Source organism: Hippopotamus amphibius, chromosome 2, assembly GCF_030028045.1.
Source record: "Hippopotamus amphibius kiboko isolate mHipAmp2 chromosome 2, mHipAmp2.hap2, whole genome shotgun sequence".
Taxonomy (NCBI): domain Eukaryota; kingdom Metazoa; phylum Chordata; class Mammalia; order Artiodactyla; family Hippopotamidae; genus Hippopotamus; species Hippopotamus amphibius.
This window is the reverse complement of record NC_080187.1, coordinates 194401123-194428926: the sequence shown is the minus strand read 5'-3', so window position 1 is coordinate 194428926 and position 27804 is coordinate 194401123. Positions and strand designations below refer to the sequence as shown.

Sequence of the window (27804 nt, the reverse complement as noted above, 5' to 3'; positions counted from 1 at the left end):
TTAGAGACTTTTGGGGGACATAAAGAATGAACACAAACACCATCCTTAAGTTTCTGTAAATTGATTAAGAAACAGTTTACATAATGTTATGACCCAGTGTGTGATAAAGTGCAAAGATAAACACCAAAGACAGGAAGTTCTGTAGAAATTCAGAAAAATGAGTAATCTATGAGTGGTATGGAGTAGATTGGGTGGGTTTTACTGAGCAGGTGGATTTTACTGAACAGGTGGATTTTACTGAACAGGTGGATTTTAAAAGCCAGGATTTGGGCAAAGGAGAGGAGTTTAGATTTCATCCTCTGGGCAGTAGTAATTCAATAAAGATTTCATCTTCACTGTTATTTCTTTTTGTTGTACGAAAGTAACCTAGGCTTTTCTTAAAACATTTCAGAGATATAAAAATTATAATGTAAAAATTCTCCTACAATTCTACTACTCCCAGAGAAAAGCTTTGCTATCAACTTGACATATATTCTTCCACATTTTTTTCTGTACATATGGTAATATTGCTTATATAATTATTGCAGAAATGGGATCATGCTGTAAATATTCATTTACCACCTGCCATTAAAGACTTTTAAGCAAAATGAAAAGGAAAATCATATTTTAAGATGATTAATCTTTTGGAAACATGCATGTAGATCACCCTAATCTGTTCTAATTACAGTATGGACTGTACTTAGGGGAGAAATGGAAACAGAGAGAGAGAGAGAGAGAGAGAAGCTAACGGCTGTTACAATAATCTCGGCAAAAAAAAATTAGGGTAGGCAATCAAAAAATGGGCAGAGGACCTAAATAGGCATTTCTCCAAAGAAGACATACAGATGGCCAAGAGGCACATGAAAAGCTGCTCAACATCCCTCATTATTAGAGAAATGCAAATCAAAACTACAATGAGGGATCACCTCACACCGGTTACAATGGGCATCATCAGAAAATCAACAAACAGTAAATGCTGGAGAGGGTGTGGAGAAAAGGGAATGCTCTTGCACTGTTGGTGGGAGTGTAAATTGATACAGCCACTATGGAGAACAGTTAGGGAGGTTCCTCGAAAAACTAAAAATAGAGTTACCATATGACCCAGCAATCCCACTGCTGGGCATATACCCAGAGAACACCATAATTCAAAAAGACACATGCACTCCAATGTTCATGGCAGCAATATTTACAATAGCCAGGACATGGAAGCAACCTAAATGCCCATCAACAGATGAATGGATAAAGATGATGTGGTACTTATATACAATGGAATATTACTCAGCTGTAAAAAGCAATGAAATTGGGACATCTGTAGAGACATGGATGGACCTAGAGACTGTCACACAGGGTGAAGTGAGTCAGAAAGAGAAAAACAAATATCGTATATTAAAACATATATGTGGAATATAGAAAAATGGTACAAGTCAACGGGTTTGCAAGGCAGAAATAGAGACACAGATGTAGAGAACAAGCATATGGACACCGAGTGGGGAAAGCGGGGGTGGGGGGGTGGGGGGGTGCAGTGGGGGATAGGGTGGGGGTGGGGGGGTTGGGAGGGAATGAATTGGGAGATTGGGATTGCCATATATACATTACTAATAAGAAAGAAAAAAAATCAAATTGTACACTTTAAATATATGCAGTTTATTGTATGTCAATTGCATCTCAATAAAAGATCTTAAAGAAAAAAAATTAGGGTAGGGACTTCCCTGGTGGTGCAGTAGTTAAGAATTCACCTGCCAATGCAGGGGACACAAGTTCAAGCCCTAGTCCAGGAAGATCCCACATGCCCCGGACAAACTAAGCCTGTGCGCCACAACTACTGAGCCCACACACCTAGAGCTCATGCTCTGCAACAAGAAAAGCCACTGCACTGAGAAGCCTGTGCACTGCAACTAAGAGTAGCCCCTGCTGGCTGCAACTAGAGAAAGCCCGCACGCAGCAGCAACGAAGACCCAACGCAGCCAATAAATATATTAATTAATTAATTAACTTAAAAAAAAAAGAATCTGCCTGCCAATGCAGGGGACATGGGTTCGATCCCTGGGCTGGGAAGATCCCACATGCCGCAGAGCAACTAAGCTTGTGTGCCACAACCACTGAGCCTGTGCTCTAAGGCCTGCAAGTCACAACTACTAAAGCCCATGCACCTAGAGCCCATGCTCCGCAACAAGAGAAGCCACTACACTGAGAAGCCCACTCACAGCAATGAAGAGTAGCCCCTTCTCGCCACAACTAGAAAGAAGAAAAGCTGGCAGGCAACAACGAAGACCCAACGCAGCCAAAAACTAAGAATAATCAATCAATCAATCAATCAATCAATCAATCAATAATAAATACTTTTTAAAAAATTAGGGTAATGGCTATGGCAGTAACTGACAAAGTAAGAGACTGGGAAATTTTTCTATTAAGAGATAGGAAATATGTATATATATTTCCAGATCTTGGACCACATAAATAAAAATTAACTTCTTTTAGCCTTGAGAGAGGGAAAATGATGAGATTCCATTTATCTACATTTTAAGTTAGTCATGCACTGATTGTAGTAATAGCAATCCCAAATGGAAGAAATTGCTTTCTAAGCAATGACAGCAGTATTTTATAATTATTTTATATTTAATATATGATGTCACTTTTGATTATGAAAGAATTATATAATTATAAAAGCATTTGTAGAAAATATGGACAATATTGAAAAGTAAAGCAAAAAATAAAATCACCTGGAACCCCATCATTCAGCTATAACCACCATGTACATTTTGGTGTATTTCCTTTCAGATATTTTTCTGTGCAAAGGAATGCACATACATTTTTTTTAAATGAAATTGAACTAACACAAGGTACTTCTTTGAGACATACAATTTTTACTTGACAATGTGTCATAAGCATCCTCCCATGTCTTTAAATATTCTTTTAAAAATCTTTGTTTTGTCAAATCGGCATTTTTATTCATTTGTGTGTGTGTGTGTGTGTGGATTACAACAGTAATGCAATTTTGTTGTAAAAAATGCAAAAACACAGCATTATGTAAGGTAAAACATGAAAGTCTTCACATAATCTCACTTCTGAGAGGTATAGAGATGTGCTGGAGTCTGCTCACACTGACTCACTGAGCTAAGTGTGTGCATCTCAAGCTATACATCAATATTTTGAAATCAGCCTCGGCAGGAGTATTTATGCCAGGGAAATTGGCAAACAACACCTATTAGGGTTCTTTTTTTTCCTGGAAACCTGGTTGTTAAACTTTTACCAATATATCACTACACTATATCCTCCTAGATATTTCCTTTATATTTAAATATTTGTTTACATAAACATAGAAAACATCCAGTTTTCTCCCCTCCCAGCTTTATTGGTATATAATTGATACATAACATTGTATAAGTTTAAGGTGTACAAGGCAATAATTTGGTACATGTAAATATTGCAAAAAGACTACCATAATAGTATGTTAACACACCCATCACCACAAATAGTTACAATGTGTGTGTGTGCGCGCGCGTGTGCGCTCATGCATGTGGTGAGCATACTTAAGATTTGCTCTCTTAGCAGTTTTCATATATACAATATGGTATTGTTAACTATGGTCACCATGCTGTGCATTACATACCCAGGACTTATTCATCTTACAAGTGTAAGATTGTATTTTTGACCATTTTCACACATTCTGTCCCTCTTGCGTCCCCTCATGACCAACAATGGCAATCTTCAATCTGCTCTCTATTTCTATGAGCTGGTTTTTTTCTTTTGATTCCACATATGAGGAAGATCACACAGTATTTAATCTTTCTCTGACTTATTTCACTTGGAAAATGCCCTCAAGTTTCATGCGTATTGTCTACAACAAGATTTCCTTCTTCTTATGGCTAAATAATATTCTGTTGTATATTTTAAGTACATTTTCTTTACCCATTCATCCACTGATGAACACTTAGGTTGTTTCCATGTCTTGGCTATTGTAAATACTGTTGCAACGAATATGGGAGTGCAGGTATCTCTTTGAGATAGTGATTTCATTTCCTTCAGATACATATACCCAGAAGTGGAGTTGCTGGATCATATGGTAGTTTTATTTTTAAATTTTTGAGGCACCTCCACACTGTAGAAAACATCCAACATTCTAATTGGCTTTGGCAATCCAACAACATATAATGCTCTTCTATTTCAATACACATTCATCTACCTAATCCTTGCTACTCAGCATTTCACTCTGTGACTGCATGATAATTTATTGGAACAATTCTCCATTGACAGGTGTTTTGATTGGTTCCATTCTCTGGCTATTATATACAAAGTTTCAGTGAATATTTTGTCCACATATATCTGCATATCTGTCAAATTATTTTCTTGGGATAAATTTCTAGATAGGAAATGTTGAATCAAAAAGTATTCACATTTACAGTTTAGATAGATGATACCAAATTGCCCTTTAAACAGTTTATTTTTATACTCCTTTCACTGATGTATGACAATGCCCTGAAAAACATAATTTAAATGATTGCATAATATTTCAGTTTATAAATGTCTGATAATTTATTTGATCAGTCTCTTACTATGGTGTTTAGTATTTCTCATTTCTATAAACAATGTTATAATAAACACCCTTGTACATTGTTATGTGACTCTCTTATTTTCCTAACATAAATTCTTTGATATGGAATTACAAAGGTAAGACTGCTTCAGGTCAAAATTTAGAACTTAAGTTTTGTTTTTGTTTTTTTGTTTGTTTTTTTTAAAGAATTTACTTGATGCTAAATAGAAAAAAAATTTTTTTCCTAATGACTACTATTGTTTTTGGAAATAAAGTCTTATGGCTCTTAAATAACCGTTAGGCTGTTTTCCCTTTAGTTACTTCTTTAGGATTTTAGGCCCAGGATTCTACCCTATTCCCCCAACCAAACTTTGTTTCTGTGTTAAGTAGCAGATGAAGTGTATACGTGTGTGTTTGCATGCTGGGAAGTTAAATGTATCCATACATCAACATGCATCATTATTAACCTACAAAGTCACACCCATTTAAAGTAGGGGATTCACCTTGCCTGTCATTTCCTTAATGAGTAAGGAAATAAACTGCAGTCAAAGAAATGAAATCTTCACTGGACTCTGTAGGGAAATTTCATTTTATGGAGCCCAAGAAAAAATTTAAATTTCCCCAAAGGTAACAGTTACTTTATTTAAACATATCACTTTATCAGTAGATACATAAAAATAAGAGTGCCTATAGCGGAAAAATATTTCCTTAATGTTCGCTAGTCCTAAAAGTACTGCTTTTTTTTTAATTGGAAAAAAAGAGAAAAAAAACGGATTAATATTTCTAAATTTTTTTTATAAGAAGTGTTTTGATTACTATCTACAGTTAGTGTTTGTTAAATCTCTCCTTCACACCCCAAGTCAATTTTTCGCTAAGGAAAAATTGGTGAGTGGGTGTGTGTTTCTCATCCTGCAGAAGAACCAGGTCTCTTCAGGGTATACCATCACCATCTTGTGGCCTTTTGCCATATTACCGTTAAGGGTTTTAATACCATAATGCTTTTTCTTGCAATTGCAAGCATGAAATACAGTGTATCTCCTTTTGGTAATCCTTTTTTGGATCAGATGAAATAAACTGAGGGCCAGAAACTGCCTGCATGCAGGGTTCCCACCCTATGGTGAGATGATATCCCTGCATTTATGTTGTGTTCTCATATGATGCTAAAATAACCAGTTGAACAAGGAAATCTCGTGAAGAGACGTAGTAAGTAGTTTTACTGTAAAGTGAAATGTTCAGTTATCTTTTGTGTTTTGTGTTTGCCAAATCTGTTTTAGTGAGTCCTGATTTGTGAAAATATTGGCATGGGACCCTGTAAATCTCCTTTCTTCTCTCTTTGATTATACTATTGGAGTGTTTTTTCGTTTTTGTTTCAATATCTTCCCCGCACCCTTAGTACTATTTTATGTTCTTTTTTAAAAAAAAAGTTTTTTTCTCATCCTCTTCTCTTGTAGATGTTTCCTCCTTTCCCTTTGTCTCATTAATATATTTTTCCTTCTTTTCTCTCCTTCCTCACCCTTCTCATTTTCAGTTTCTTTGGTATCCTTGCTGCAGATCACTTTACTTACTCAGCGGCCTGTACTAACATCCACACCCACAGGGCCCCGCCCCCTCTTCTGCGTCCTCCTTTCTTTGTTCCTTCTAATTCCGCCCCCCAGTAGCTGACGTTCCCGCTTTTCTAGTGCACCGACCTCATCTGGTCTGCGGCTTAGGTCTTTTAAGGACACGCTTCCTGGTAACCCTTAAGCTTCCGGGAGGAACTTAAATCCTACCTATACAAGGCAGCCAGTCCCTAGAGCTAGCCCTAGATTCAAGGGAAAAGGTTTCAAAAGGACAACCTTAGCTTCAGTCCTAAGAAAGTTACTAATATCTTTATTTTTTTTTATCTCAACACAAGCGCAAATTTTCTTAGGAAGTGGACTGGGGCATTTTCCAAGCTCATATTTGCCTGTTCAAACTCTTGTTTGCATAGGGAACAATTATTTACTAGTGCTTTGGAGTTGACACTTGAATCATAAAAGTGAGTTAGATTAATGATAGTGAGAAGAAAAAGATTTGCCAAAAGGGCTTGCTAATCATTTTTGAAAACAGTTGAAATTGTATTGTGAGATGTATATTTCTGTCTTTTCTCGTTTCATTTTCCACCAAAATACAAGCTTCTGAGAACAGACACTTGGTCTATTTTGTTCTTTGTTGCATCTTCAGTGCCTAGAATAGTTTCCGGCACAGAGAAGGCACTTAAATCCTTATTGGATGAGTGAATATATCAGGTATTAGCTTTGTTTCCTTCTCAGTCTGTTCTGTCACGGAGACTTCTGTCCTCTTGTTCCAATCTGGACCAGCATCCCTCTAGGCTTGCAGGCCTAACTATCATCTTGGGAATTCCTTTTGCCTCTGGCCAGTCTTGGGTTTCCTGCCTCTAAAGCTTTCCTCTTCCTTGGTTTAGTCCTTTTTTGGTGGGCCACATTCATTGATTGTACAATTTCTGAATAACCCTTCCAACTGCTATTGCTGCGTAACAAACCACCTCAAAACTCAGTGGCATTATGCCACAACACTCATTTATTTTCTCCTGGTTTCTGTGACGTAGTAATGCAGGAAAGGCTCAGCTGGGCACTGGTGGCCGGCAGACGGAAGCTGGAAATGCCGGAGGTCTACAGAAGCTGAGGGCTGGCCATACATTGCTATGTGGTCTCTCTGCATGGGCTAGTTAGGCTTATTCACAGCATGGCAGCCTCTGGACAGTTGGACTGCCTACATACAGGCTGGCGTCCACTGAATGTCATTATTCTTCCCTTGTACTAAATGATAGTTTACAGAGTATAAAATTCTAGAATGGATTATTTTCCTTCAGGATTTCGCAAGCAATTCTCCATTGTTTTATAACTTTCAGATCCTATGTCAGCTGATTTTTCTCTCTAGAAGTTTCTAGAATAATCTCTTCATCCCCAGTGTTCTGGAACTTCATATGAATCAAGGAATAGGTCTGATAAACTAACTGAAGTCTTGTTTGGTTGAATTTTAAGTTCTGCTTAATTTTATGTCCCAATAAGTGGGTTTCCTCCATTACTTCATTATTCGAGCTTGAATCATCCTGTCTTAGTCTGTTCTCACTATTACAACAAAACACCACAGACTGGGTAGCTTATAAATAACAAAAATTTACTTCTCACAGTTCTGGAGGCTGAGAGGTCCAAGAACAAATTGCCAACATGATTGCATTCTGGTGACAGCCCTCTTCCTGGTTCATAGCCAGAGACTTCTCACTGTGTCCTCACATGATAGAAAGGGCTAAAGAGTTTCGTGGGGTCTTTTTAAAATAAGAATACTAATTATTTTAAAATTACCTAATCACCTCATAAAGGCCCCACTTCCTAATACCATCACTTGAGCATTAGGATTTCAACATGAACTTTGGTGACACAAACATTCAGATCATGGTACTAAGAAAACTTTCCCAACTAATTCCCAGGGATATTAATCATTTTCTGGTTTCCCATTCTTTAGCACTTGAATATAGTTTATAATTTATTTCTAAAACAAATTCTTCACAAGTTTTAGAAATTTGTCTCATTTCCCCCAAGCTCTTCTATATATATATATGAAAAAAATCATGTTTGCTATGATTTTTATATCCTTCTAGCACCCATTGCAGGGACTCAATTAAGGCAGATGATAAGCAAATGCTCTGTGTCTTCGAAGCAAATGAGCTGCCTCATTTTTCACTTACTGCTGTAGAGAGAGACCTCGGGATTTCTCCCTCTCTTTAGTTCAGATCAATCTGCCCCTTCTAAAAGCTAGCTCCTTCCACAAAGTACGCAGATATTTAGTTATCTTATAAAAGTGTAATGATACACTGATCATTTTGTGTTATATTCTGTTGTGTTAATCATCCTAGTTGAATCTTTGTTCTTTGACTAGGGGGTATTGATCACTATTTTGAGGATCTTATGAAGGCAGAACATGGGAAAAAGACAAACTCTCAAAAACTGGGGAAAATGAGAAAGCTACCCTGGAGATGTTTTATCCAATTACATACCTAACAGATGAAATTCGCTATCCCTGAGAGCAAAGCAGGAGATTATCTTAATACCCAAGGTTAAATTAGTAAAACACAAACCCAATAGGATAAACTTCTCCATCTCTGGTAGTAAATGAAAAGGTTATTTTAACACTCTAAACATCAATGATAGTGATCTGGGTGAAACTGTCAGGCAAGCAGTACCAGAATATGATTGTGATTGATTCAGCTGAAATCTAATTGAATGATTTATATCCTGTCTGAAGAAAGACAACTTGAAGGGCAATGATCAGCACAAAGTATAGCAAAAACAAAAACAAATCAAAGAACTATAAGTTATATGTTTTGTACTATTCATATGAGATAAACATTAATTCTTCTAGTCAAGAATACAGGGTAGGGCGATTCAGCAGGCCTTAATTACCGTAATTCAACTTGTTAAGATTTAATCAATGTACTTTTCAAGGACAAATGAAAATGAAACTGAATCACAATCAAATAGAATACTTGTTTTTCCAGTATTCCAGAAAGTTTTAAAGTAATCCCATCTACCTAGTCTTTCATCATCTATTTTATACAGAATAGCTCTAGGATAACATACTCGTTCCACTTCTTACTTATTTGAACCCAGTCAGGCAGTCCTATTTGCAACAAAAATACACCTCATAATCTCCACCCTAAAAATCTACTGTTTGTTCAAGATCAAAACCCTCATACTGAAAACAAACAAACAAACCCTCATGTTGGGCTAATCAGGTAATATCTTAACACAGGATGTACATTTTTGATAACTAAAAATTTAAGCTTTCTAAAAATGACCTAGTTGTTTAACTTGTGCAAGTCACTTCATTTCTTTGAGCTTCTGTAAAGCAGGTTTAGCTAGCACTTACCTATTATGAAAATTTATTATCATCTGATTTTATAACATACAATTATAGCCACATTTCCTAGCAAAATGAAACCTTTTAAAACCCTCCCAAAATAAATAAGCTAATGGAACCCTCTGAGTAGTGCTTTTTAGCTTCAGGCTGCAATTCATTAGTAAATCACGAAATCAATGTATTGGATGCACCACCTGTCAGCATTAAAAAGCTGAAATAGAATAAAAGAGAATAAGAAATCTCAGACTGCAACTTAGTAGTCAGTATTGTTTTGTGAATTATTTCATTTTCATACATAAACGTGTATACTAGGTTAGGATGGGACTACTTAGATGTTTGAGCTACACTGCTCTGAAGCTACGGTTGTCAGAGTGGACCGAAGAAGACCCTTTTAAGGTGTATGAGAGGTCTTCCCTTTCCCGATCACATACATATGTGTTAGGTCTGATTTTCTGCATAAGCGCCAACCAAAACCTTTCTCAAAAGATTGAATGTAGAAGCAGGTATGAGAATTCAGCTGTTTTCATTTGAGACAGACACTAAAGACATTTTCAAAACTAAAACAATTCCACTCTTCAATTTTTTTGTTTTAGAAAAAAGTTAAAAATTTAAAATGCTATTTATGTTAATCTGTCTATAATTTTTAAACGAATTTTTTAAAATTTCTGCCTTAATTACTATTACAGTAAATAGCAATAGATATAACCCACATAAACAAAAGCACTTTGGAGTTTGCAACAATTTGAGAACAGCTGATCAACACGAAACAAAAGATTTCAGGCCTGACTCCTGGCAGGTTTAACACAGTCCCACGCCCTTCTGGGGAGCCCCCAAGTGCCGCCCGCTCTACTGACGCCCAGACCGGTCGTACCCGGGTGAGTATCCTCGCGAATAAGAACAGATATTGACGAAAGGGCGGGATTGGTGGACGTAGGAGAGTGCACAAGCGCAGGTTCACTGTGCACGCGAACACTACCTCGCAGAGGGAAAGCCGACTTTTAGCGAATCTTTGCGACACTATCGTGTTTCATTGGTTCCGTGCCGTAAAGACAGTCGCGGAGCCGCCTGCGGTCGAGACAGCAGCAGACGTGCGCGGCAATGGCGGATATGGAGGACCTTTTTGGGAGCGACGCCGACAGCGATGCTGAGCGTAAAGGTGCGGGTCGGCTGGGCTTGGGTGGAGGCGAGCGTGGCGGGGCTTCTGCGGGGGGAGCCCGACATAGGTCCGGTTCCGGGTCGGCGAGTGCTCCGGCGCCGCGGGCGAGCAGTGACGCTTCCACCACTCCTGCCTCAGCGCCCCCTGCACTCCCGGCGGTGCCAGCCTTCCCCCAAGGGAGGCAATGAAGGGACAGACGCAGAGTGTGCGTCTCGAGGTTCCGGGTGTCCGGTGGAGCGAGCCATGTCTGGGAGCGTGTGGAGCGAAGGGGGCGCGGGGCGGGGGTGGAGGAGGAACCTTGGAGTCCTGCTCGGTCCTGCCTTGCACAGGCCGGCGCGGAGTAAGGGCTCTTGTCAATGAATGGGAATTAGGTGTTCGCGAACATGGGGATGGCCTGGGTGAATTTGCAGAGGGGCTCAGGATGCCCTCTTGAATGCAGCCAGAGCGTGGCGTGATGGGAAGTTTGAGATGTCTGGGTGAGCAGGTTGGGAAGGATACGGGGCTAGGGCTGCATATAGGCATTACAACGCAGGAGATAATGTGTCCTCGGAGAGCCTGTGCAGAAACTCTAGAACTTCTTGAGTCGGTGGTATTAGATTGGGGAGCATATGAGGGTGTGTTTGGAGAGAAGGGATGAAGGATTTGGTGATGAAATCACCAAATTTATGGTGCAAGGAAGTCTTTCTGGCACAAAGACTGGGTATTTGAGTTTGAAATATGAATAGGAGATATTTGAAGTGAGAATGGGCCCAAGACCTCTTGCACCTTCCCAGGCTCAAAGTAATGTAGTATCTGCTTTTTCCCTTAGCATAGTGCATTATCATGGTCGGTTTTCTCTTTCTCCAACTCCAGTGTATTCATACTTTTTAGAGTATGGTCAAGGGAGCATCAGGTGGAAGTCTAGTGTGAGGGCTCTACCAGGATGGACATCCAGAATGTTGCAGACATTTCAGAATGTCTGAAAGTATAGAGCCCTGTATACTAATTCTTATTCCACATACTTTGCTTTTCATTTCCCCCTCATCTGTACTTCTCCATATCCCATTCACCTTCCGAGGCACAGAACCATGTGAACCCTCCCATGACTCACTTCCATGAAGTTGTTCATTCATTCAGTATTTATAGATACCCTGTCATGTTTCAGCTACTTTCCTAGAGGTAGGGGATATAATGATGAAAAGATCATCTTCCCCACCCCTACTCCCAGCTTACATCAGTTCTTAATGCATACTTGATAAATAATTAGATGGGTAGAAGCAATAGTTTAGTAAGATGTACCCTGCAGTGCTTTCCCATTGCAAACTCAGGGTATGGGAAAGTGATATATGGAAATGGTTGCTTCTCTAGGCTTCCTGTTCTACGTTCTTGTAAGTTTATTGCTGCTTTTTTCCCTCTTACCATTAGAGCATGGAATTCTCTAGGATTTACTTTCAAATCTGTCCTTGAAGTTTGCTGTTGGTCCTGAACATAGTATGGATGTGGCAGGGTAACTCCTGTTATATCATCATTTTTCAGTTTCCCTGGGCTGAGACAGATGTGGAAAATAACTGCACTTGACAGATTTCTTGGTATAGAGGTGGGTAGAATTGCTATCTAGGCCCAGTGTGTTTGTTTCATGTATAAATGTGCCAGATCTTCTTTAATTTCTTTCAACAATGTTTTGTAGTTTTTATTGTGTAAGTCCTGCACTTCCTAGGTTAAATTTATTCCTGAGTATTTCATTTTGGATACTGTTGCAGGTGGAGTTGTTTTTTTAATTTCATTTTTGGATTGTTCATTGCTAGTGTATAGAAATACAGCTGATTTTTGTTTCCTAATCTTGTATCTTGCAACCTTGTGGAATATATTAACTCTAATAGTTGTTTGGGGTTCTTTAGGATTTTTTACATATAAGATCATGTCGTCTGTGAATAGAGATAGTTTTACTTATTCTTTTCCAATTTGGGTGCCTTTTATTTCTTTTTCTTGCCTAATTACCCCAGCTAGAACTTTCTGTACAATGTTGAATAGAAGTGGTGAGAGTGGACATCTTTGTCTTGTTCCTAATCTTTGGGGAAAAACATTCAGGCCTTTACCATTACATTGATGTTAGCTGTGGGTTTTTTGTCCTTTATTAAATTGAGGACATTACCTTTGATTTGTAGTTTTTTTAAAATTAATTGATTAATTTATTGGCTGTGTTGGATCTTCATTGCTGCACGTGGGCTTTCTAGAGAAAGCAACTAGAGTTGCAGCGAGTGGGGGCTACTCTTCATTGTGGTGTGGTACATGGGCTCCTCATTGCTGTGGCTTCTCTTGTTGCAGAGCACGGGCTCTAGCCGTGTGGGCTTCAGTAGTTGTGGCACATGGACTCAGTAGTTGTGGAGCACAGGTGTAGTTGCTCTGTGGCATGTGGAATCTTCTTGGAGCAGGGATCGAACCCGTGCCCCCTGCATTAGCAGGCAGATTCTTAACCACTGCGCCACCTAGGAAGCCACCAATTCCTAGTTTTTTGAATAGTTTTATCATGAAAGGGTGTTGAATTTTGTCAAATGTCTCTTCTGCATTATGATGATGAAAATTTTTTCCTTTATTAATAACATGGTATTTCATTTTGATTTTTAGATGTTGAATCAGTCTTGTATTCCTAGGGTAAATTCCACTTGGCCATGGTGTATATTCTTTTAATATACTGCTAGATTTGGTTTGCTTGTATTTTGTTTATTATTTTACATACATATTTATAAGGGATATTGGTCGGTAGTTTTCCTATTTTGTGATGTTTTTGTCTGGCTTTGATATCAGGGTAATGCTGACTTAGAATGTGTTAGGAAGTGTTGTTCCCTTTGCCCAAGTTTTTGGAAGAGTTTGAGGATAAGCATTAATTCTTTTTTTTTTTTAATTATTTATTTATTTTTGGCTGCATTGGATCTTCGTTGCTGCACCTGGACTTTTCTCTAGCTGTGGCAAGCAGGGGCTACTCTTCCTTGTGGTGCACAGGCTTCTCATTGCTTTGGCTTTTCTTGTGGAGCACTGGCTCTAGGCGTGAGGGCTCAGTGGTTGTGGCTCATGGCGTTTAGAATGCAGTGTCAGTAGTTGTGGCACACGGGCTTAGTTGCTCCACAGCATGTGAGATCTTCCTGGACCAGGGATCGAACCTGTGTTACCTGTATTGGCAGGTGGATTCTTTTTTTTTTGTCTCGAAATAAATTTTTTTATTATTTATCTTATACACATTAGCGTATATATGTCAACCCCAGTCTCCCAAGTCATCCCACCCCCCACCCCCCTAGCTTTCCCCCCTTGACGTCCATATGTTTGTTCTTTACACCTGTGTCTCTATTTCTGGCAGGTGGATTCTTAATCATTGCGCCACCAGGCAAGTCCCAGCATTAATTCCTCTTTAAATGTTTGATAGGATTCACCAGTGAAGCCATCTTGTCCTGGCTTTTCTTTGTTGGAAACTTTTTGATTACTGATTCAAACTCTACCTATTATGTCTATTCAGATTTTCTTTCATCCTGAATCAGTTTTGGTAGATTGTGTGTTTCTGGGAATTAATCCCATTTCATCTAAATTACCTAACTTGTGGGTATGCAATTGTTTGTAGTATTCTCTTTTCATCTTTTCTTTTTTTTTTTTAGCTCTTTATTGGACTATAATTGCTTTACACCCTTGTACCAGTTTTTGAGGTACCCCAAAGTCAATCAGCTGTATTTATACATATATCCCCATATTCCCTCCCTCCCACCTCCCCCACCCACATCCCGGCCCTCTAAGGCATCACCCATCATCAAGTTGATCTCCCTTTGTTCTACAGCAACTTCCCACTGGCTATCTATTTTACAGTTGGTAGTATATATATGTCTATGCTACTCTCTCGCTTTGTCCCAGCTTCCCCTTCACCCCCTGCCCCCCCAACCTCGTGTCCTCCAGTCCATTCTCTGCATCTGCATCCTTATTCTTATCTTGTCACTGGGTTCATCAGTACCGTTTTTTTTTAAATACCAGTTTATTGAGGTTTAATTGACTCACTGCACATATTGAAAGCATGTAAGGTGATAAATTTTAGCCTGTATATACATGTGTGAAGTCAATGCCACAATTAAGATACCAAACTTATCTATAACCCCGCAGAGTTTCCTTGTGACCTGTTGTCATCCATCTCACATCCCCCAAACAGAACATTTAACACCATACCTCAGTTATCCCTATTATAGCAGAACATATTGCCATTCACACTGTTGTTAAACCCAGTGTTCCTGCATATCCTGCATATATGGTACCTATCAGCAAGCCCCAGACACTCGGAACCCAACTATGTCTCTTCATCTCCTTGGTCACCTCCCTAGTCCAAGCCACTTGGTCTGCACTGTGGCTGCATAACTGGTCTGCATGCTTCCATTCTTGCTTGCCTAATCCATTCTTTTTCTTTTTTTAAGCTCTTTATTGGAATATAATTGCTTTACACTCTTGTACCAGTTTTTGAGGTACACCAAAGTCAGTCAGCTATATTTATACACGTATCCCCATATTCCCTGCCTCCCGTGACTCCCCACCCCGGCCCGGCCCTCTAAGACATCACCCATCATCAAGTTGATCTCTCTTTGTTATACAGCAACTTTCCACTGGCTATCTATTTTACAGTTGGTAGTATATATATGTCTGTGCTACTCTCTCACTTTGTCCCAGCTTCCCCTTCACCGCCCATCCCCCCAGCCTCGTGTCCTCCAGTCCATTCTCTGCATCTGAATCCTTATTCTTGTCTTGTCACTGGGTTCATCAGTACCATTTTTTTTTTAGATTCCATATATATGAGTTAGCATACAATATTTGTTTTTCTCTTTCTGACTTATTTCACTCTGTATGACAGACTGTAGGTCTATCCGCCTCATGACATATAGCTCCATTTCATTCCTTTTTATGGCTGAGTAATATTCCATTGTATATATATGCCACATTCATTTGTTGATGGGCATTTAGATTGCTTCCATGTCCTGGCTATTGTAAATAGTGCTGCCATGAACATTATGGTACATGTTTCTTTTTGGATTATGGTTTTCTCTGGGTATATGCCCAGTAGTGGGATTACTAGGTCATATGGTAGTTCTATTTGTAGTTTTTTAAGGAACCTCCAAATTGTTTTCCATAGTGGCTGTACCAACTTACATTCCCACCAACAGTGCAGGAGAGTTCCCTTTTCTCCACACCCTCTCCAACATTTGTTTCTAGATTTTGTGATGATGGCCATTCTGACTGGTATGAGGTGATACCTCATTGTGGCTTTGACTTGCATTTCTCTGATGATTAGTGATGTTGAGCATCTTTTCATGTGTTTGTTGGCCATCTGTATGTCTTCTTTGGAGAAATGTCTATTTAGGTCTTCCACCCATTTGTGGATTGGGTTATTTGCTTTTTTGGTATGAAGCTGCATGAGCTGCTTGTATATTTTGGAGATGAATCCTTTGTCCATTGCTTCGTTGCCGAGTATTTTCTCCCATTCTGAGGGTTGTTTTCTTATCTTGTTTATGGTTTCTTTCACTGTGCAAAAGCTTTTATGCTTCATTAGGTCCCATTTGTTTATTCTTGATTTTATGTCCATGATTCTAGGAGGTGGGTCAAAAAGGATCTTGCTTTGATGTGTGTCATAGAGTGTTCTGCCTGTGTTTTCCTCTAGGAGTTTTATAATGTCTAGCTTTAAATTTAGGTCTTTAATCCATTTTGAGTTTATTTTTGTGTATGGTGTTAGAAAGTGTTCTAATTTCATTCTTTTACATGTAGCTGTCCAGTTTTCCCAGCACCACTTATTGAAGAGGCTGTCTTTTTCCATTGTATATTCTTGCCTCCTTGTCAAAAATAAGGTGCCCATATGTGCTTGGGCTTACCACTGAGTTCTCTATTCTGTTCCATTGATCTTCCTTTCTATTTTTGTGCCAGTACCATACTGTCTTGATCACCGTGGCCTTGTAGTATAGTTTGAAGTCAGGAAGCCTAATTCCACCAACTCCATCTTCCCTTCTCAACATTGCTTTGGCTATTCAGGGTCTTTTGCGTTTCCATACAAATCGTAAGATTTCTTGTTCTAGTTCTGTGAAAAATGCCATTGGTAATTTGATCGGAATTGCATTGAATCTGTAAATTGCTTTGGGTAGTACAGTCATTTTCATAATGTTGATTCTTCCAATCCAAGAACATGGTATGTCCCTCCATCTGTTTGTGTCATCTTTGATTTCTTTCATCAGTGTCTTATAGTTTTCTGCAGACAGGTCTTTTGCCTCCTTAGGCAGGTTTATTCCTAGGTATTTTATTCTTTCTGTTGCAGTGGTGAATGGGAGAGTTTCCTTAATTTCTCTTTCTGCTCTTTCATTGTTAGTGTATAGGAATGCAAGAGATTTCTGCGCATTAATTTTGTATCCTGCTACTTTACTAAATGCATCGATTAGTGCTAGCAGTTTTCTGGTAGAGTCTTTCGAGTTTTCTACGTACATTATCATGTCATCTGCAAAGAGTGACAATTTTACTTCTTCTTTTCCAATCTGGATTCCTTTTATTTCATTTTCTTCCCTGATTTCTGTGGCTAAGACTTCCAAAACTATGTTGAATAATAATGGTGAGAGTGGACACCCTTGTCTTGTTCCTGTTCTTAGAGGGAATTCTTTCAGTTTTTCCCCATTTAGAACAATGTTGGCTTTTGGTTTCTCATATATGGCTTTTATTACGATGAGGTAATTTCCTTCTATACCCATTTTCTGGAGAGTTTTTATCATAAATGGATGTTGAGTTTTGTCAAAAGCTTTTTCTGCATCTATTGAGATGGTCATATGGTTTTTAATCCTTCAACTTGTTGATATGATGTATCATGTTGATTGATTTGCATATATTGAAGAATCCTTGCATCCCAGGGATAAACCCCTCTTGATCATGGTGTTTGATTTTTTTAATGTGCTGTCAGATTCTGTTAGCTAGTATTTTGTTGAGGATTTTTGCATCTATATTCATCAGTGATATTGGCCTGTAATTTTCTTTTTTTGTGACATCTTTGCCTGGTTTTGGTATCAGGGTGATGGTGGCCTCGTAGAATGAGTTTGGAAGTGTTCCTCCTTCTGCTATATTTTGGAAGAGTTTGAGAAGGATAGGTGTTAGCTCTTCTCTAAATGTTTGATAGAATTTGCCTGTGAAGCCATCTGGCCCTGGGCTTTTGTTTGTTGGGAGATTTTTAATCACAGTCTCAGTTTACGTACTTGTGATTGGTCTGTTCATATTTTCTATTTCTTCCTGGTTCAGTCTTGGGAGATTGTATTTTTCTAAGAATTTATCCATTTCTTCTAGGTTATCCAATTGATTGGCATATAGTTGCTTGTAGTAGTCTCTCATGATCTTTTTATTTCTGTGGTGTCCGTTGTTACTTCTCCTTTTTCATTTCTAATTCTGTTGATTTGTGTCTTCTCCCTTTCATCTTATTTTTTGAAAAGTTAGTAGTAATGTCCCCACTTCCATTCCTGATTTTAGTAATTTGAGGGTTTTTGTTTGTTTGTTTTTTCTTGGTCTAGCTAAAGGTTGTCAATCTTGTTAATTTTTTTTTTTTTTTGTAAAGATTTGTTTTATTTCTACTGGAGAAAGGAGGAGGATAAATAAAAATGTTTTCCAATTTGCTCTCCACTGTAATACACACATACCCACACGCATACGTACACATACACACACCAAAAATACCCCAACAAAAAACAAAACAAAAAAACCAAGAATCAAAAACGAAAACACCCTTAAACTGCACCAAACTTCATATTTTGACCAAAAGAATAGATCCTGGGAGGAAGTGCAAAATGCAAAATCAAATGACCGAAAAATGCTGAACAAACAGCATTATTAATATACAAAATATTTATATTACTGAACTAGTAGTAACGGTTGATGTTCTCCGTTTCTGTAAAACTTTGGAACCGCATAGCTGATTTGTTAAATCTAGTCCATGCCAGCTTCCAAAAACCAGAAAAGATTTTAGTTAGCTTCATTCTTTGATGCCTCATCAAAATATTCTATGAGATCTGGAACATCATCATCCTCCTCATCAATGTCTTCTGGTTTTGTTGTTTTGCTATCCAACACTTGCCGAGGGAACTGTTCTGCTAACTTCCTAAGACTTGTTAAGCTGTCAGCACCAAGCTGACTTAATATTCCAGGAAGCATTTCTGTGATTGGTTTGGCTTCTGCATGGCTGGTCATTGCAAAGGTGTTAGCAGAAAGGGAAGCTTGGACTTTGGGACTGTTAAAATGAATAACTGTCCCATCATCTTTAATCATGTTCATCTCTTCAATACCAGCTATATTATTCACAGCCAGTTTTTTTAGAGAACTCTGAAGTTTTTTGTCATCAGCTGTAGCTGTCCTATGTACCATCTTCTTCTTTCTGCGAGCTGTACCCTTGCCCCCTATCCGGACCTGAGCCTGAAGTTTGGCTAACTTTTCTTGATTCATGCTGTTGGTAAGTCTGAAGCAAGGAGGGTCCTCCAACACCAGCACGCGGCAAGAACAAGATCAATCTTGTTAATTTTTTAAAGAATGAACTTTTGGTTTCGTTGATTCTATTATTACTTCTTTATTTATCTCTGCTCTAATCTGTGTTATTTTTTTCCTTTGCTTGTTTTGTGTATAGCTTTCTATTTCTAGTTCCTTAAAGTGAAAGATTAGATTATCAGTTTGAGGTTTGTTTTTTGTTTGTTTTTAATGTATGTTTACAGCTACAAATTTCCTTTATAGCAGTGCTTTCCCTGCATCCCTTAAGTATTGGTGTGCTTTGTTATCATTTGCATTGATGTCAAAATATTTTCTAATTTCTCTGTGATTTCTTTGCACCCTTGATTGTTTGAATGCATTGTTTGATTTCTACATATTTGTGAATTTTCCAGATTTTTTTTCTGTGATTGATTTCAGTTTCATTCTGTTGTGGTCAGAGAACATACTTTGTATTATTTTAGTCTTTTCACGTTTATTGAATGGAGAGTTCTGTTGATGTCTGTTATGTCTGGTTGTTTTATGGTGTTGGTCAAGTCCTCTGTTTCCTTACTGATTTTCTGTTATTCTGTCTGTTATTGAAAATATTCAAACTTCAAGTATTTGAAGTTTCCAGCTGTTATTGTTGAACTGTCTGTTTCTCCCTTCAATTCTGTCAGGTTTTTTTTTTTTTTAGGTGCATATATATATATATATATATATATATATATACACACACACACACACACACACACATACATTTTTTTAATTGAAGTATAATTGCGTTAATTTCTGGTATACAGCAGAGTGATTCAGTTATACTTACATATTATACATACATATATATATATACATACATAACATTTTTTTTAACATTCTTTTCCATTATGATTTATTACAGGATGTTGAATATAGTTCCCTGTGCTGTTATACAAGAGGACCTTGCTGTTTATCCATTCTGTTAGGTTGATCAAAAAGTTCATTTGGTTAATGAATAGGTTCAATAAAATTCTTGGTAAAAATGAAAAATGTGTCTTATTTTTACTTAAAACTGAATGAACTTTTTGGCCAACTCAGTATATGTGATAATTTGCATCTGCTAGTCCCAAACTCCCAATCCAACCCTCCCCCACTGCCCCCTTCCCCTTGGCAACCACAAGTCTGTTCTCTAAGTCTGTGAGTCTGTGTCTGTTTCATAGATAAGTTCATGTCATATTTTAGATTCCACACATAAATGATATCCTGTGGTATTTGTCTTTCTCTTTCTGATTTACTTGGCTTAGTATAATGATCTCTAGGTCCATCCATGTAGCTGCAAATGACGTTATTTAATTCCTTTTTGTGGCTGGTAATATTCCATTGTATGTATATATGTGTGTATGTATACATATTTTTTCTGTATATATTTATATATGATAGATCATATGTATATGAGATATCTCTCATATATATCTATATATCTTACATCTTCTTTATCCATTCATCTGTCTATGGTCATTTAGGTTGTTTCCATGTCTTCCCTATTGAATAGTGCTGCTATGAACATAGGAGTGCATATATCTTTTTGAATTATAGCTTTGTCCAGATATGTGTCCAGGAGTAGCATTGCTGGATCATATGGCAGCTCTATTTTTAGTTTTTTGAGGAACCTCCATACTGTTCTCCATAGTGGCTCCACCAATTTACTTTCGCACCAACAGTGTAGGAGGGTTACCTTTTCTCCACACGCTCTCCAGCATTTGTTATTTGTAGACTTTTTAATGATGGCCATTCTGAATGGTGTGAGGCGGTACTTCATTGTAGTTTTGATTTGTATTTATCTAATAATTAGCCATATGTTGAGCATCTCTTCATGTGCCTGTTTGCCATCTGTAAGTCATCCTCGGAGAAACGTCAAGGAGCTTACTGCCTATGTTTTCTTTTTTCTTTTTCTTTTTTTTTTGGCCATGCCACATGACATATGGAATCTTAATTCCCTGAGCAGGGAGTGAACCCACGCCCCCTGCAATGGAAGTGCAGAGTCTTAACCACTGGATCTCCAGGGAAGTCCCCTACCTATGTTTTCTTCTAGGAGTTTTATGGTTTCAGGTCTAAAATTTAAATCTAATCCACTTAGAGTTAAATTTTGTGTATGGTCTAAGGTAGTAGTCCAGTTTCATTCTTTTGCATGTTGCTGTCCAGTTTTCCCAGCATCATTTATTGAAGAGACTGTCCTTTCCCCATTGTGTATTCTTGGCTTGGCTCCTTGGTTGTAAGTTAATTGACCATATGCGTGGGTTTATTTCTGAACTCTTTATTCTGTTCCATTGATTTATGTGTCTGTAATACAGTTTGAAATCAAGGGCATGATGCCTCCAGCTTTATTCTTTTATCTCAAGATTGCTTTGGCTATTTGGTTTTTGTGTGTGTGATTCTGTACAAATTTTAGATTTCTTTGTTTTATTTCTGTGAAAAAATGCCATTGGAATTTTTACAAGGATTGTGTTCAATATATAGATTGCTTTGGGTAGTATGGACATTTTAACAATTGATTTTTCCAATCCATGAGCATGGAATACCTTTCCATTTATTTGTGTCTTCTTCAGTTTCTTTCATCAGTGTCGTACAGTGTACAGGTCTTTCACCTTTCTGGTTAAATTTATTCCTAAGTATTTTTTTCTTTTTGATACAATTGTAAATGGGATTGTTTTCTTAATTTCTCTTTCTGATAGCTCATTATTAGTGTATAGAAACACAACTGTATATTGATTTTGTATTCTGCAACTTTACTGAGTTTGTTTATTAGTTCTAACAGTTTTTTGGTGACGTCTTTGGGATTTTTTATATATAATATGTCATTTGCAAATAGTGACAGTTTTACCTCTTTTCAGTTTGGTTGCCAAATATGACATTTTTAAGTGAACAATTCAGTGGTATATAGTACATTTAAAATGTTGTGCAGCCACCATCTCTATCTAGTTCTGAAACATTTTCATCACCTCAAAACAAAACGCCATACCTGTTAAGCAGTTACTTGCCATTTGCTCCTTTCGCTAGCCCTCTAGCGCCCATCAGCCACCAGTCTGCTTTCTGCATCTATGGATTTATCTATTCTAGACATTTCATGTAAATGGAATCATAAAACATGTGGATTTTTTTTTTTTTTTTTTTTGCTGTGCCACATGTCTTGTTGGATCTTAGTTCTCCAACCAGAGGTTGAACCCGGGCCCTTGGCAGTGAGAGCATGGCGTCCTAACCACTGGACAGCCAGGGAATTCCCAACATATGGCCTTTTGTGTCTGATTTCTATCTCTTACCATCATGTTTTTGAAGTTCATCCACATTGTAGTATGTATCAGTACTTCATTTCTTTTTAATGACTGAATAGTATTCCACTCTGTATATATCGCAATTTGTTTATCTATTCAGCCATTGATGGACATTGCATTGTTTCCATCTTTTGGCTTTTAGATAGTGATGCTGTGAACATTTGTGTACAAGTATTTGTGTGAGTGCCTGTTTTCAGTTCTTTGGGATATATATGTAAGAGTGGAATTGCTGGGTCATATGGTAATTCTTTGTTTTCCTTTTTGAGAAACAACGAAACCATTTTTTATAGCAGCTGGACCATTTTAAATTACCACCAGCAATATTTGAGGCTTCTGTTTCTTCACATCCTTGCCAATACTTATTTTACCCCCCCCCCCCTTTAAAATATAGCCATCATTGTTGGTGTCAAGTGATATCTAATTGTGGTTTCAATTTCCATTTCCTAATGGCTAATGACATTGAACATCTTTTCATGTATTTGTTTCATTTGTATAACTATGGAGAAATGTCTGTTCAAGTCCATTGTCCATTTTTTGAATAGGTTTTTGTCTTTTTATTGTAAACATTCTTTATATATTCTGGATACTATACTGTAAGTATATACATATCTTTGTAAGATATATGGTTTATAGATATTTTCTCCCGTTCTGTAAGTTGTTTTTTCACTTTCTTGATTATGTCCTTTCCTGCACAAAAGCTTTCATCTTGAGGAAGTCCAGTTTATCTTTCATAGTTGTTGTTGCTCATAATTCCTTCATTTTTGAAGAATGGTTTTGCTGGATATAGAATTCTTGGTTGACAGTGTTTCTTTCAGAACTTTAAATATTTCATCCCACTGCCTCCTGGTTTTTATGGTTTATGATGAGAAATCAACTGTTATCCCTATTGAGGATCCCTTTGTATTGGCACCTGTTGCTTTGCTGCTTTCAGGATTTTTTCTTTGTCTTAGACAGTATGATAATGATGTGTCTAGGTGTGGGTCTCTTTAACTTTATCCTGCTTGGTATTTGTTGAACAGTTTGTATGTGTGTATTAATGTCTTTTATCAAATTTGGAAGTTTTTGGCTATTATTTCTTCAAATGTTCTTTCTGTCCCTTTCTCTTTTTTCTCTTCTTCTGGAACTCCTGTTATGCATAGATTGATACACTTGCTGGTTTCCCACAAGTCTTTTAGACTCTTCATTTTTCTTCATTCTTTTCTCTTTTTGTTCACCTGACTAGATAATCTCAGTTGATGTGTCTTAAAGTTTCCTGATTTTTCTTCTTCCTACTCACATCTGCTGTTTAGCCCTTTTAGTGAATTTTTCATTTCAGTTATTGTACTTTCCAACTCCAGAATTTCTGTTCAGGTCTTTTTTTTTAATAATATCTGTCTTTTTATTGATATTTTCTATTTGGTAAGACATCATTTTCATTGTCTGGGCTTCTGTCAGGGACAGTTTGTAGCCTTTTTTCATATGTATGGGCCATACTTCCTTGTTTCTGTGCAGGCCTTAAAATTTTTTGTTGAGAACTGGACGTTTTGAATATTATAACATGGCAACTCAGGACAGCATACTCTTCCTCCCACCCCCAGCCGCCCAGCGTTTGTTGTTGCTGTTTGTTGTAGTGGTTATTGTTTAGTGAGTCTTTTGAACTAATTTTGTAAAGTCTGCAATCTTTGTTTTGTGTAGCCACTAAAGTCTCTGTTCCGTTTAGCTTAGTGGTCAGCTAGTGATTGGACAGAGATTTCCTTAAATGGACAGAGATTTCCTTAAATGCAACAACAATAACAAAAAACTCCAAGACTTTGCAGATTGGCTGTGTGTGTGTGTTAGGGCATGTTTTCTGTGTGTTAGGGCATGTTTTCAACACTCAACCAGGTAGTTTACAACCTGTCTTTGCCTTCATTTCCTGCTTGCACAGAGCCTGAAGGTCAGCTGGAGGTGAGAGCTTAGGGCCTTCTTGGTGGAGGTGAGAGCTTAGGGCCTTCTTGGTTCTTTCTTGAAGCAAGTGCACAGCCCTGGGCAAGTGCATGGCTTTTCAGATCTCTAAGAATATGTGGGAGGTTTTTTCTTTTCTTTACTTGTTTTTGTTTGTTTGTTTCCATTTATTGTGGGAGCTTTTATTTTTATTTTTTTTATTTTTATTTTTGGCACAACGGGCTTAGTTGCTCCACGACATGTGGGATCTTCCTGGAGCTGGGATCGAACCCGTGACCTCTGCATTGTCAGGCAGATTCTTAACCACTGCGCCACCTAGGAAGCCCCTGTGGGAGCTTTTAAAAGCCTTTACTCCCCATATTATGTCATTCCTCAGTCTTTTCTCCCAAAGTTTGTAGTTAGTCTGTTGTGGGCTCCAACTGCTATCCATTGTCCCAGGCAGAGGCAACTAATACATTTGCCTATAAATATTTTTGACCAGCACTCTCAGGTAACTGCCTTAGCAACAAGAGAGTTCCAAGTTAGATAAGATAAAGTCAAGCCCTTTGAGCCAGTCCTTTCAGTCATGCACCAGACAGATCAAAACTAATAACCATGATGCTTTGTAAGTGAGGTGCCTTCTGCTCCCTCCGTTAGTGGTACGTGCGCCAGAAATTTGGGCTGTTATCTTCAAGGCACCATTGACCAAGGGGTGGGATGGGGGTGTGGGGGGGTGGGTACGGACCAGAGTATGTTACAATATCTCTGGTTTCTTACTGAGATTCAGCTCTTTTTGTTGTTGTTGTTCAGCATTCCCCTGGTTGCTGCAACTTTTAGTTAGTTTCCAGAGTCTGAGAAAATAGATTCTGACAGCTTTTGACAAGTTTTTTCATTGCTTTTATGTTGAGATGGACTTTTAGTGTTTCTTATTCTGCCTTTTTTGCTTATATCACCCTGTGTTTATATGATCCCATAGATTCTGATTCTGGATCAGGCTCAGATTCTGATCAAGAGAATGTTGCTTCTGGCAGTAATGCCTCTGGAAGTGAAAGTGATCAAGATGAAAGAGATGACTCAGGAAAACCAAGCAATAAGGAACTGTTTGGAGATGACAGTGAGGATGAGGGAGCTTCTCATCACAGTGGAAGTGATAATCACTCGGAAGGATCAGACAATAGATCAGAAGCTTCTGAGCGTTCTGACCACGAAGACAATGATCCCTCAGATGTAGATCAGCACAGCGGATCGGAAGCCCACAATGACGGCGATGACGACGGTGATGGTCACAGATCAGATGGAGGGAGCCATCGCTCAGAAGCGGAAGGTTCTGAGAAAGCACATTCGGATGATGAAAAATGGGGCCAAGAAGATAAAAGCGACCAATCAGATGATGAAAAGATACAAAATTCCGATGACGAGGAGAGGGCACAAGGCTCTGATGAAGATAAACTGCAGAATTCTGATGATGGTGAGAACGTGCGGGACACAGACGACGAGGAGAGGCCTCAGCTCTCAGATGATGAGGGGCAACCGCTGTCCGAGGAGGACAAGGCTGACTCTGACGGCGAGCAGCCGGCGGCTTCTGATAACGATGATGAGAGACAGAATTCTGACGATGAAGAGCGGCCACAGATGTCTGATGAGGAGAAAACGCAAAATTCTGAAGATGAAAGGCCACAGGCCTCGGACGGAGAGCACAGGCATTCAGATGATGGCGAGGAACAAGACCATAAATCAGGTAGTAACTTCATAAGAGCCATAACGGTCCAGTAGAAGCGTTCGGGGACAGCAGGGGCTCATTTATCCTTTTTACATTTCTGCTTTTCATGCCCTGTTTTTTCTCTTCTATCCCTCCATTTCAGCCTTTTCTAACTATACATTTTGCCTTTAAACATTTTCCTAGTCCATGTGTTATTTCTGTTTCCCTTCCATTCAATTGATGATAGATTAGGAAAAAAAATTTAAAAAGCAAAGTCTTGGAGAAAGATATATAGTGCTAAAGTAGCTAGATATGGAATACTTAGTTCCATTTTTGTGGGTAACTGAAGCACATGCCGCAGGTGAGAACAGATTTGCCTGCGTGAAAAAACCTAATACCATTGAAACACCCCCCATAGGGTAGCTGTAATGAGGTGTGAACACCAGGTTCCAGCTCAGTTTATTTGAGATCCAAAATTTCATCCTTGAGAGGTAAACAGGCTCCAAGGAGTTTACTCAAACTAATCAAATTCAGAGGAAACTATAAAAGTTGAATTGAGAAATTGTTTGTCTCAAGAGCATCGATTATTTCTCTTTTATAATTTTATCCTTTCCTTTGGGTGAAAATCTACATTGGACGCCCAATTATAACAATCAGGAGGTTGCCTGGGGGAGCATAACATCCAGAAAATGAAGACACAGCTGGATGATCTCAGTGAGCTGTGATAGCTTGACACATGCATGCTCAGCCTGGGGAGATGTGCTTGGATCAGAACATTCATTCCCTGAAGACAGCAGGAAACACAGAGCTGAACTTTGGCTTCTGGACCCCCTTTAGTAATACCATTTACACTGTTTTCCTAAAGTTAATACATTCTCATATAGCATATGAAAACAGTTAGCCATCTTGTTTCTTTGTATTATATAAAAGTCACTTTGATTAGGTTGGAAGTCTTCCTGAAGTAATTAATATCTGGATTGCTTCATTTTTGTAAGTGGTTGGTTATAATTACATATTGATCCTGTTTTCTTAGAGAACTGCAGTATGGGGAGAGGGGGTCTTTCCCCCTGTAATACATACCTCAGGATAGCATTCAAGACCACATTTTAGCATTATTTAGGAGAGGAGGTCAGAAAATTTCCAGAGATGGATATAGGTCTATATGGACTTTAGACTGCAGTAGGTATTTAGTAACCAGTTCTGGGTGGAGTTATTTGTACTGTTACCAGAATCATTAAGGCTCACGCACTACTTCCCAAATACTAGCAGACTAATATAAAACTAGGGTCATAGTAGGAATCTTGTAGCTGGTCATCCTGCTTAACTCTTAACTAGTTCTACAGTGGTTTAGTTTTGAAGGTTACAATTAGGTAAATAATTGTACCATCTAGAAATAATACATTTGTCTCTTCCATTGCAATATTTTTACCTCCTTTTTTCCCTTCTGTAATGAGCAATATATAAATTTAATTATGTTTCAGTACTGCTTTTCTCATTCTCCCAAGTTTTCTGCTTACAGAAACCAGTGTTCCTTTTATTAATTTTATTTTAAGATTAACTATAGTAAGTTGACTTTTGTATGTGTATGTACAGTTCTGTTAATGTTAATATATGTATAGATTTGCGTGACCACCACCACAGTCAAGATACAGAATAGTTCTTTACCCTAGAAAACTCCCTCATTCTATCCCTTTTATAGTCATATACTTCCCCACCTGTGACCCTTGACAACTACTGTCATAGTAGTTTTGTCTTTTTGAGAATGTCATCATATAAATGGAATCATACAGTTTGTAGCCTTTTTTCTTTCACTTAGTGTAATGCATTTGAGATTCACCCAAATCGTTACATGTATCAATAG

General features: G+C 38.2%; 2 protein-coding genes across 3 annotated transcripts in view; one reads left to right on the top strand and one right to left on the bottom strand.

Annotated features, from left to right (window-relative positions):
- The first annotated feature begins 10414 nt into the window (after positions 1-10414).
- LOC130846359 (RNA polymerase-associated protein LEO1) overlaps positions 10415-27804 on the top strand; it is a 39313-nt gene continuing 21923 nt past the window's right edge. Inside the window, exons 1-2 of one of the 2 annotated variants that reach the window (XM_057724550.1) lie at positions 10415-10565; positions 25221-25982. In XM_057724550.1, coding sequence (XP_057580533.1) covers positions 10508-10565; positions 25221-25982 — 820 coding nt within the window. In that variant the 5' untranslated portion in view covers positions 10415-10507. Of the gene's footprint in view, positions 10566-25144; positions 25983-27804 lie in introns of those variants that run through there. The other variant, XM_057724549.1, reaches the window with a different exon arrangement.
- On the bottom strand, positions 18460-19074 carry LOC130846360 (transcription factor BTF3 homolog 4-like). Its single transcript, XM_057724553.1, has one exon. The coding sequence runs from the start codon at positions 19017-19019 to the stop codon at positions 18543-18545; it is 477 nt and encodes a 158-aa protein (XP_057580536.1). The 5' UTR covers positions 19020-19074; the 3' UTR covers positions 18460-18542.